Genomic DNA, 12,906 nt, shown 5'->3' with positions numbered 1-12,906 from the left:
AAGATTGAACTCTTTGGCCCGAATGCCAAGTGCCACATCTGGATAAAACCTGGCACCATCCCTATGGTGAAACATGGTGGTGGCAGCATCATGCTGTGGGGATGTAATTCAGCGACAGGGACTGTGAAACTAGTCAGGATTGAGGGAAAGATGAACGGAGCAAAATACAGAGAGATCTTTGATGAAAACTTGCTCCAGAGCGCTCAGGACCTCAGACTAGGGCAAAGGTTCACCTTCAAACAGAACAACGACCCTAAGCACACAGCCAAGAGAATGCAGGAGTGGCTTCGGGACAAGTCTCTAAATGTCCTTGAGTGGGCCAGTCAGGGCCCGGACTTGAACCAGATCAAACATCTCTGGGAGACATGAAAATATATTTTCAGCGACGCTCCCCATCCAACCTGACAGAGCTTGAGGGGATCTGCAGAGAATAATGGGAGAAACTCCCCAAATACAGGTGTGCCAAGCTTGTAGTGTCATACCCAAGAAGACTCTAGGCTGTAATCGCTGCCAAAAGTGCTTCAACAAAGTACTGAGTAAAGGGTCTGAATACTTATGTAAATGTGATATGTCCGTTTTTGTTTTTATACATTTGCAAAAAAAATATATATATATTTTTCATTATGGGGTATTGTGTGTAGATTGATGAGGGAAAAAAACGATGTAATCAATTTTAGAATAAGACTAACATAACAAAATGTGGTAAAGGTTAAGGGATCTGAATACTTTCCGAATGCACTGTATACTTAACATATAGTTAGTTATAAGCAGTGGCGTAGCACGCACCCCCGCAACCACTGTGAGGCGGGGGTACCCCCCACCCCCAAAATTGGTATTGAAAATCATACCGTCGGTATTTCGAAATACCGCAGTATATGGTAGAAACTGTATATTGCCCTAGAATAATTCAGCATCAGTGTGTAGCTAACAATGAATGAGTAAGTGGAGAAGGTACTGTGATCTTCACGCTATAAAGTACAGAAGTTTCGGTATACCGTTCAACCTTAGCCTACAGATTAGTACAGTACACACATGAACAATTACCACACACACACACACACACACACACACACACACACACACACACACACACACACACACACACACACACACACACACACACACACACACACACACACACACACACACACACACACACACACACACACACACACACACATATAGGCCGAGAGCCTTCAGGGATAGACCCGTCGTTTGGTGAAAGCCTATACTGTATAAATGAAAGGTAATACAACTACATCACTGGAGACAGACATCACAATCTATAAAAATTACTGTTCACTTCAATGTTATTTTCTACTGCTCTTGTTGCTATGGATGTTGCTAACGAATGAGCGGTCCCTTTCATAAGGTATTGTGAGGGTGTTATGTGGCAGAAAAAGAGCAGAAATGTGTTCATTAGCTCTTAACTCTTCCAGCCACAATCCTTCACTCTTCTCTGATTGAAGAGGACCAACACCTGTCCACAGACAATCCACTGAAGTGCCCCTAAGGGGAAGGAAAGGACTCCCGTAAGGTAGTAGGTACAAGTCCCATGTTGTGGGTAGAAAACATCTGATTGACATCACTATAAGCACATTACAGGGCTGAAGGGCTCAACCAAATTCATGTCATTTTAACCTGCGATCAAATAAAATGAGCAACTAGTAGAGAAGCTTCTATGAATATGATAATATACATAGCATAGTCCAAACACCGCTAGGCACATTTGATTGAATCTGGCCTATTACACTATTACACCACATCAGATATTTCACTATAGGAGAACCGAACACTAAGGTAGAGAGCTCCCCATTCACCTGAAATTACCTTTTAATCTTGCTATTTAAATCAGCTCATAATCAAAACACCTTGACTGCTCAAATTCGCTGAATGTTCCAATTCTTAGGCTTACAGAATCAATGAACCTGGAAGACCACTCAGCAGCAGCATAGCTGTTTAATCCACACAGCAAATACAGAAATCACAGCCCCTGAAGTTTCTCTGCTCCCTCTCACCTCTCCCTGGCTGGCTCATTTATTTTATCTTTATTTATCTAGGCAAGTCAATTAAGAACAAATTCTTATTTTCAATGACAGGCTAGGAACAGTGGATTAACTGCCTTGTTCAGGGGCAGAACAACAGATTTTGACCTTGTCAGCTCGGGGATTCGATCTTGCAACCTTCCGGTTACTATTCCAACGCTCTAACCACTAGGCTATCTGCCGCTCCACTCATTAAACCAGTGAGCGTGGCAAATTAAAAAGAGCTCCTTGTCATGTGCCACACCACTGGGAAGACAGGGAGGAAACCGCTCTACTTAAACACTTCCTACTTCCTGCTCAACTCAGCTAGTGTATTAAGGGGTGTATTAACTAGACCTACCCTGCACCAGCCCTCAAGTCACTACTGTTCAAACAATCAGGGTAGTCAGGGTGGCCTGAGTCTGATCACATAACATTGGCTGCCATTTTCTGTTCATTTCCCGGCAATTCTACAACCCAGCAGGTGACCTACTGCACACGGCTGTAAGGGGATATAGAGGAAGCTACCTACGTTAACCACAACCACAACCCCAGCCACCAAACCAGCTAGACAGGGGTAGTGGTGGTGCTAGAGATAGTGTAGAGGGAAGATCTCTGTGGAAGCTGTGATCACTACATTTACTAGGCCGAGCTCAATCCACTACTGCTTGTTAGTGTACACTCAGAAATGCCAATTTTATAGAGACAGAAGACGAGGGCGTGCGGGTGGGGTGGAGTTGGCGCGTCACTCAGCAGCAGCAGGGATGCATCACAAATTCCCTTGATACTACTTTTTTAACAAGGTTCATAGGGCCCATTATAAAGTAGTGTATGATTAACTTCTTATGGCTGCAGGGGCAGTATTGAGTAGCTTGGATGAAAGGTGCACAGAGGTGCCCAGAGTAAACGGCCTGCTCCTCAGTCATAGTTGTTAATATATGCATATTATTATTAGTATTGGATAGAAAACACTCTGAAGTTTCTAAAACTGTTTGAATTATGTCTGTGAGTATAACAGAACTCATATGGCAGGCAAAAACCTGAGAAGTTCCACTTCCTGTTTGGATTTTTTCTGAGGCTGATAGATTTTCAACCAAGCTCTCATTGAAATTACAGCGAGATATGGATGAGTTTTCACTTCCTACGGCTTCCACTAGATGTCAACAGTCAATAGAACTTTGTCTGATGACTCTAATGTGAAGGGGGGCCGAAGGAGACAGGAATGATTCACCACTGCCATGAGGTGACCACGCATTGAACACGCGCGTTCACGTGAGGGGCAGCTCCGTTCCATCGCTCAACTGAAGTCAATGTAATTCTCCGGTTGGAACGTTATTCAAGATGTATATTAACAACATTCTAAAGATTGATTCAGTACATCGTTTGACATGTTTCTACTGACTGTTACGGAACTTTTGGACATTTCGTCACGTTATAGTGGACGCGCTTTGTGACTTTGGAATTGTTTACCAAACGCGCTAACCAAAGTAGCTAATTGGACATAAATAACGGACATTATCGAACAAATCAAGCATTTATTGTGGACCTGGGATTCCGAGGACTGCATTCTAATGAAGTTCATCAAAGGTAAGGAAACATTTATCATGTATTTTCTGGTTTCTGTTGAGTCCAACATGGCGGCTAATTTGGCTATTGTTCTGAGCGCCGTCTCAGATTATTGCATGGTTTGCTTTTTCCGTAAAGTTTTTTTGAAATCTGACACAGGGGTTGCATTAAGGAGAGGTATATCTATAATTCCATGTGTATAACTTGTATTATCATCTACATTTATGATGAGTATTTCTGTTGAAACGATGTGGCTATGCAAAATCACTTTTTTTGATATAAATATGAACTTTATCTAACAAAACATGCATGTATTGTGTAGCATGCAGTCCTATGAGTGTCATCTGATGAAGATCATCAAAGGTTAGTGATTCATTTTATCTCTATTTCTGCTTTTTGTGACTGCTATCTTTCGCTGGAAAAATGGCTGTGCTTATTGTGGTTTGGTGGTGACCTAACATAATCGTGTAGTGCTTTCGCTGAAAAGCATATTTGAAATCAGACACTTTGGTGAGATTAACAACAAGATTACCTTTAAAATGATATAAGACACATGTATGTTTGAGGAATTTTAATTATGAGATTTCTGTTGTTTGAATTTGGCGCCCTGCACTTTCACTGGCTGTTGTCATATCGATCCCGTTAGCGGGATTGCAGCCATAAGAAGTTTTAAGGGAATAGGGTTCTATTTGGGACGCACCCCAGAAATACAATTCTCCACTACTCCACTGATTCAGGTTAAGACGGTAGAAATGAATTTCAAATAGCCAGTTAATAGCCAGTTAACATTACAGCACATAGAGAGCTGAGATTTTGAGCTGTGATAACCTGATAATGCCCAGGCCCACACATGCATCCTTAGGTCTAACAGCGGCAGGACTGCGTGACAAACACAGGCATCACTCAACCTGAAGGCCCTGTGGCTAAGTGGAGGGCCCGAATGGAAGAGGAGCTCTGGATGCATCGATCTGCGCTTTGAGGTTATTAGGGAGCCTTTACCACAGAGTAGAGCCCTACCCAGGCCCGACATTCAGGCCCTACCCTACCCAGGCCCGACATTCAGGCCCTACCCTACCCAGGCCCGACATTCAGGCCCTAACTTACCCAGGCCCGACATTCAGGCCCTACCCTACCCAGGCCCGACATTCAGGCCCTACCTTACCCAGGCCCGACATTCAGGCCCTACCCTACCCAGGCCCGACATTCAGGCCCTACCCTATCCAGGCCCGACATTCAGGCCCTACCCTACCCAGGCCCGATTGCTTCTGCCAAATTTAAAGCCCTGCCGAAACCCAAAATCAGAAATAACTGTCACTCGCTCCAAGCGTGCAGGCAGCTCCATGTGTGCAGGCACTCGCTCCATGCGTGCAGGCAGCTCGCTCTGCATGCACTCTGCTCATGGTGTCTCTGAGTCAGTGAGTAGCCATAGCAACGGCTCAGGCAGCTCTTGGGCGGCTCTGCTCATCGAAGAAAGGAGAGAGCAGTGAGCTGTAAGCTACTTTCGTCACAGACAAAACTCAAGCAACATTATTATTTTCTGTGAAATAATCTCTATTGTCTTATATTTGACGAGGTTGAAGCACTTCTGACACCACATTATGATCTTAGTCAGATGTGACTGTACTGCGCAGCAGAGCACGAGCAAATGGCTCAGCTTCAAAATGTTAGTGATCAATTTAGTGATACCTGAGGCCTACCAGTAGCCTAGTTATTGATGACAAAAACAGGCCCTACCCAGCCCTAACCCGATGTAGTGTTGGGGCCGGTCGGGCTCAGGTCAAATAGCAGAGCTCTACCACAGAGGGTGTGGGTGCAGTGTGTGTGGCCCAGGGGACTACTGAGTGTGACTGCCCTGCTCAGCCTCCATCTCCAACCGGTTTAATTAAATCAGCCATTTGGACCTGGTTAGCTGCCTGCCTCCCTCCACTCTACTCTGCTTCACACAACATACTGTATTACAGCCTTAACTGGTGGAGCCCAGAGTGTTTTCTATGGGGACGCTGCATGGGGCATCCTGAGGAAACAGGATAGGGCAGGATACCCCTGGACTCAGTCAAACTACATGACGGACAGATTCTCAGAGGAGCTAGGACCGAACTGTATGTGGATGAGTCATAGTACTGAAACATCATTCAGCCATTAAGACTTTTCAATGTTTGCTCAATTAATGACCCAGGCAGAATGGATTTTGTAAACCATACAGGATGGACAGGCAGAGCAACACACATACACATCATTACAACATCAATCAATCCACACACTAACACAAACTCCCCGGCCCAGCCAGCCACTCACCCTCTCTAGGTCCTGGCGTAGGTGTGTGAACAGTTTGAGGCGTCGGTACAGCACGTCCTGCTCTTGCTGCGCCAGGTTATCTACCTCGTCTCTTTTCAGCGTCACCAGCGGACGGTTGAAGTTGGACTTCCTCCTCAGCTTCCAAAACTGGTACAGGAAGTCCACGTGGGCGTCCGGCAGGCCCAGGCTCTCCGCCACGTCTTTGGGGTCCACCAGGTGGTAGAACTTGTCCTCCAGCTCCTGTAGTTTCTGTTTGCGCTGGCTGGCCTTCTCCCTCTCCATCTGGTCCCGGTCTGGACGCTCCACAGGTGGCAGCTCGCTGGCCGCTTGGTGGTGTTCCGGCCCGGCATTGGCTCTGTGCTCGTTGCCGTGTCCGGCCCAGTCCGTTTTGCTGCTGGCACCAGAGCAGTGGGCGCCGTTGGTGTGGTTACTGTTACCGGTCATGGCGTTGGTATGGTTACTGTTGCCGGCGACAGCGGCAGCGTGGTTACTGTTGCCGGTAGTGCTGCTGTGCTCCAGGCAGTATGATTTGAAGCGCACCTCGTCGTTCTCAGCCAGGATGGTACGCATCTCCAGGCCGTGGTCAAACGAGCAGGTCACATGGAAGGCCACAATACAGGAGGGCATGGAGCACTGGGGGATGGAGGGAGGAGAGTTACATATTTACATATGAGTCACATCAACACTGCTCAAGAATTGTTAAACACATAAAGATGACAAGGTACACAGTCACAACAATAGTTTCTCTCTGATGTTTGCCTCACACAAACAGAAACGTGTTAATGATTGCTAAGCAACACTGTCACAACTCCTTCCTCTGCCACCACAGTGTGCGTGACAAAGAATGTGTTCAGAGAAATGTCTGTTCTGGAAAACTTCTTCTAACCGTCTGCCTCTGTCTGGTCTATCCCAGACAGACAGGCGCTCTTGTCCTGTGGGCAACACGGTCAAAACAAACATTGGTTCCCATATTGTCACAAACCCTGATCTGTCTGTACCGCCCTCATAACAACCAGTCTAAAATCAAACCTCTGTTCTTGCCTTTCCTCAGGCCTATCCATTTCAAACCTCAGACTGGTCCCATGATGTGATGGGGGGAGGAGGGATGGGGGAAGGAGGGATGGGGGGAAGGAGGGATGGGGGAAGGAGGGATGCGGGGAAGGAGGGATGTGGGGAAGGAGGGATGGGGGGAAGGAGGGATGGGGAGGAGGGATGGGGGAGGGAAGGGAGGCTAGTAGTGTTTTCCAGTCCATCAGAGGCCTACATTTTCTAAGGGCCTGGGATGACAATGACAAGCATGCTCAAGGACTGCGTCCCAAATGGTACTCTATATAGTGCACTACAGAGGCCTAACTCACGAAGTAGTGCACTATGTAGGGAATAGGATGCCATTTGTGGCATCTGTCTCTTTCCTTCACTCTCTACATAGGCAGAGAGGAGCCCACTTCGCTCCGACTCAGTCCTCTTCCCATTCCAACCCATTCTTTCTCGCCATCTCTCCTTCCCTCCCCCCGTCACAGTAGAATATCCCACTTATCTCAGTGGCTGTCTCTCTCCTGAGGGTTTGGAGCCCCTCCGGTTCTGTCTGCCATGACGAGGAGAGAGAAGCCACAACTGGAAATCACTATTCCTCAACTCTTCAGCCTGCAGCTGACTAGCATTGTCTGCCGCTAGACATTAAATGGAAGTAGTTCTCTCCAGTCCAAATATATGACGGTCTGTCTGGTGGATAGAGGATACTGATACTGTACACGCTCTGATGCTTTACTGTAAACTTACTAGACCTCATCACCTTAATGCCAACGTTATGGGAGTACCAGATCCTTAGTGTAGATCCCAAATGGCACCCTATTCCCTATATAGTACACTAATTAAAGCAGCCATCAGGGACACATTATTGATGAGCTACATCATAACTTATTAGTATATGAATCTAATAATCCACCAATAAAACATGAAATCATCATTTGTCAGACAGTGATTCAACACGTGTGGTTAGTTAGTGCAACCGGTTTCAGTTGTTTGGTGTCAAACGAGCACAGCTTGACATCAGGGGACGTGCTGATTCTTTCTGAGAAACATCACCTGCTATCTCTCTAAGTCCTATGTGTTCAAGCCAAATGTACTGGTATTTTAATATGAACCGTTTATGATGATATGTGCCGCTAATGAGGAATTCATTTTCACACCTTCAGGGCATCTTTAACAGCCGAAGGTGCACTGACACACTTAATTGAAAAGGTGTTACTGGAGTGTGAGTGTTAAGTATCGTGATATCGTATTGTGAGGTCCCTGGCTATTCCTAGCCCTAGTGTGTGTGTGTGTGTATGTATGTATGTATATATCACCTGTATGCAGGTGCCCGTGTGTTCTCGACACAGGCTGCAGGACAGGGCCCAGCGGCTGGCGGGAATGTGGGACACCTTAGTAATGGGCTCCATCTTCTCTGGACAGCCTATACTCACCTGGATACCACACACACACACACGCACAATGTCAACACAGATGTGTCTTACGAGACGTTCATACAGACAGTCACATCACGTACATGTATAGGGTTCCCAGAGGAGTGTTCAGAGTTTGTATAGATACTTATCAGGCACTGTGGTTCAGACTTTAATACAGATTGTAAGCGGTTCTTTTACTGAATTGATTGAATTTCATGTTTTCTTTATATAGTCTATATGACCATCAGGATAAAGACGGTATTCTGCATGCTGAGTATTTCTAGACCCAGTACTGTGCTCTCCTGAAGTGCCCTTCCCTTCCCGACAGGCTCAGATATTTATTCCCCCACATTCATATTCCTCTCTGAAAATACTTTCTGTATGTTACGAATCCCGCCGAAGATGGTGCCTCTTCCCGTTCGGGCGGCGCTCGGCGGTCGTCGTCTCCGGCCTACTAGCTGCCACCGATCCCCTTTTCTGATTTGTTGCACCTGTTTTGTGTTTAGGTTTATTGTGGGTTATTTAAACCCAGTTGGCCCGCCGACTTTTGTGCGGGCTTGTTTTTCTGTTTGTGGTGTCGTATTTTTCTTGTGGTGTCTGTTCCCTGTGGATTTTGTCCTGTTTGTTTTGGACTGTACTTGACGCGCCCTTGGATGTGTGGCGTAGCCGTCTCTTTATATATCTTTTTGGACTATTTAAATCCACTTGCTACTCACTACCCTGCTCTCTGCGCCTGACTCCTTCATCACCACTATTGGAATTGTGACACTGTAAGCCTCACCCTTCATGTCAAATCAAATCAAATGTATTTATAAAGCCCTTCTTACATCAGCTCAAAGTGCTGTACAGAAACCCAGCCTAAAACCCCAAACAGCAAGCAATGCAGGTGTAGAAGCATGTCCAGCCCTAATAACATCCAGACATTCCTGACATCCTCTCCTCTCCTCTCCTCTCCCTGACAATCCTGACATCCTCTCCTCTCCCTGACAATCCTGACATCCTCTCCTCTCCCTGACAATCCTGACATCCTCTCCTCGGCCTGACAATCCTGACATCCTCTCCTCTCCCTGACAATCCTGACATCCTCTCCTCTCCCTGACAATCCTGACATCCTCTCCTCTCCCTGACAATCCTGACATCCTCTCCTCGGCCTGACAATCCTGACATCCTCTCCTCTCCCTGACAATCCTGACATCCTCTCCTCTCCCTGACAATCCTGACATCCTCTCCTCGGCCTGACAATCCTGACATCCTCTCCTCTCCCTGACAATCCTGACATCCTCTCCTCTCCCTGACAATCCTGACATCCTCCCTCCTCTCCTCTCCCTGACAATCCTGACATCCTGTCTTCTCCCTGACAATCCTGACATCCCCTCCTCTCCCTGACAATCCTGAAATCCTCCATCCCATCCTTTCCCTGACAATCCATGAAATGCTGTGTGAATCCTCCCCATTCTGACTGCAACCATTGAACCAGGCATTTCACACAGAGTGGAGGACTGTGATCCCTCGCTCCGCCGCAGGCAGCACCCTAATTCCTTTCCATGCCTCACTTTTGTCCTCTCTTGATTAGGATATCCAAGCGTTTTCAGCTTTAAAGAACTGTGTCTCTTTCGGAGTGTGTCTTTCTCTCTCTGTGTGTGTGTTTGTCTTTGAGTGTGTGTGTGACTTTCTCTGTGTGTGTGTTTGTCTTTGAGTGTGTGTGTGACTTTCTCTGAGTGTGTGTGTGTGTGTGTGTGAGACTTTCTTTGAGTGTGCGTGTGTGTGTTTGTGGTGCTTTTCAAATCACTCCTTCCGCTCATCCCGGCTCCAATTAGTTTATATTTCCAAAAGGCGATGAAAAGCTTTCATTTAAAGTGACAACTGGAAATGAGGAGGAAATCAAATGAAAAGGCAGACATTTAAGTTGACCTTTTTTATGAGGAGGGGGTTTGGAGGGCTGCTGAGAGAGTCACAGAGCTGCAGGGAGGGAGGTTAGTGATTTTGAAGACTAAGTGAGATGCAGCCTCAGCTGTAGCCGGACCCTCTGAGTGACACAGTCAAAGCCTCAGCCTGTATGACTGCCAGAAGGAGTCTGAACCAAAAGGTGAGCGCTGAAAGCCGCTCTCACACTTCACACCTGTCAAATTCCCATCTCCGCGAAGATATCTTATTAACTTACACCTTGTTGCATGTGTCTTTAGTGCTGAGAGAGAGACCGCAGCAGCAATAATTAATTTATATTTAAAGAAGTTGGCGGGGAAGTAAAACAAACTAGGGTTGTCACGATACCAGTATTGAGATACTAAGAGACCAGATTTTCCCAAGCAAAAGATGAAAACACAAAGCAGACTAAACTCTTTGGTGATTAAAAAACCTGCTGTATATAACATAATTTGTGTGCTATAGCTTGTTAAAGCAACATGTGATTCTGGGTGACAACATAAGGTTGCCTGTTTCCAACATTAGGAATGTTTCCCTTGAGGAAATTCAGTCCACTTCATGTTTTCTTTCCTTGCTACGATACCTCTGAGTATCGCGATACTGGTATTGTTAAATACAATTATTACTAAAAGGTTTCAGGACCCCGAATGGCACTTCATTAACTGGGTTCTAAGCTCTTAACGCCGGTTTGAGAAGCAGGTCTAAGAGCACGTTAGTCTTAATGTCCCCGTAATGTTGATGCTCAAAGTGTGTGTGCGCTTGTCTGTGTGGAAGTGGGAGTGTGTGTATCTGCATATATGTGAATCATTCCTGGATCTAGAGTTTCTGGGTTCAAGTCCAGGCTCTGTCGCAGCCGGCCGCGACCAGGAGACCCATGTGGCGGCGCACAATTGGCCCAGCGTCGTCCGGGTTAGGGGAGGGTTTGGCCGGCAGGGATGTCCTTGTCCCATTGTGCACTAGCGACTCCTGTGGCAGGCCGGGCACAGTGTTTCCTCCGACACATTGGTGCGGCTGGCTTCCGGGGTAAGTGGGCATTGTGTCAAGAAGCAGTGCGGCTTCTGCAAAGCCATAGCCAATCAATAAATAACATAATTATACTCGTAGGAAAGGTTTTCACCTTTAGCTCACAAGTGTCTGTAATAAAGCCCTTTTGAGGGAAAAACTCATTCTGATTGGCTGGGCCTGGCTCACAAGTGGGTGGGTCTATGCCCTCCCAGGCCCATCCATGGCTGTGTCCCTGCCAAGTCATGTGAAATCCATTGATTATGGCCTAATTTATTTATTTCAAATTACTAATTTCCTTATATGAACTGTAACTCATTAAAATCTTTGAAATTGTTGCATGTTGTGTTTATATTTTTGTTCAGTATATCTGACTTGTCTAGTTAAATAAAGGTTAAATACATATACATATATTTTAAATTAATAAATCCATATTAATTCCACTTTGGATGGTGTATCAATACACCCAGTCACTACAACAGATACAGGCTTCCTTCCTAAGTCAGTTGCTGGAGAGGAAGGAAACCATGAAGCCAATGGTGACTTAAAATGTTCAGCGTTTACTGGCTGTGATAGGAGAAAACTGAGGATGGATCAACAATTGTAATTACTCCACAATACTAACCTAAATGACAAAGTGAAAAGAAGGAAGCCTGTACAAAAACAAAATATTCCAAACATTCATCCTGTTTGCAATAAGGCACTAGTAAAATTGCTAAGAAATTAACTTTGTCCTGAATACAAAGCGTTATGTTTGGATCAAATCCAACAACACATTACTGAGTACCACACTTCATATTTTCAAGCATGGTAGTGCCTGCATCATGTTATGGGTATGCTTGTCATCGGCAAGGACTGGGGAGTATTTTAGCTAAGCACAGGCAAAATCCTAGAGGAAAACCTGGTTCAGTCTTCTTTCCAACAGACACGGAGACAAATTCACCTTCCGCAGAACAATAACCTAAAACATAAAGCCAAACATACACTGGCATTGCTTACCAAGACGACATTAAATGTTCCTGTGTGGCCTAGTTACAGTTTGGAATTTAGAAAAATCAAAAATCAAATCAATCAAATTTTATTTGTCACATACACATGGTTAGCAGATGTTAATGCGAGTGTAGCGAAATGCTTGTGCTTCTAGTTCCGACAATGCAGTAATAACCAACAAGTAATCTAACCTAACAATTCCACAACTACTACCTTATAAACACAAGTGTAAAGGGATAAAGAATATGTACATAAAGATATATGAATGAGTGATGGTACAGAACGGCATAGGCAAGATGCAGTAGATGGTATCGAGTACAGTATATACATATGAGATGAGTAATGTAGGGTATGTAAACATAAAAGTGCATAGTTTAAAGTGGCTAGTGATACATGTATTACATAAAGATGGCAAGATGCAGTAGATGATATAGAGTACAGTATATACATATACATTATATTAAGTGGCATTGTTTAAAGTGCTAGTGATACATTTTTTTATCAATTTCCATCAATTTCCATTATTAAAGTGAGCTGGAGTTGAGTCAGTATGTTGGCAGCAGCCACTCGATGTTAGTGGTGGCTGTTTAACAGTCTGATGGCCTTGAGATAGAAGCTGTTTTTCAGTCTCTCGGTCCCTGCTTTGATGCACCTGTACT

General features: G+C 45.3%; 1 protein-coding gene across 1 annotated transcript in view; it reads right to left on the bottom strand.

The window, feature by feature from the left end:
* LOC120056944 (protein Jade-1-like) overlaps nt 1-12,906 on the bottom strand; it is a 230,211-nt gene that overhangs the window by 88,113 nt on the left and 129,192 nt on the right. Inside the window, exons 8-9 of the mRNA XM_039005244.1 lie at nt 8,234-8,350; nt 5,886-6,518 (exon numbers count right to left, since the gene is read on the bottom strand). Of these exons, the coding sequence (XP_038861172.1) occupies nt 5,886-6,518; nt 8,234-8,350 (750 nt within the window). The remainder of the gene's footprint in view (nt 1-5,885; nt 6,519-8,233; nt 8,351-12,906) is intronic.

This window comes from Salvelinus namaycush, chromosome 12 (genome assembly GCF_016432855.1).
Source record: "Salvelinus namaycush isolate Seneca chromosome 12, SaNama_1.0, whole genome shotgun sequence".
Taxonomy (NCBI): domain Eukaryota; kingdom Metazoa; phylum Chordata; class Actinopteri; order Salmoniformes; family Salmonidae; genus Salvelinus; species Salvelinus namaycush.
This window is presented reverse-complemented; position numbering and strand designations above follow the sequence as displayed.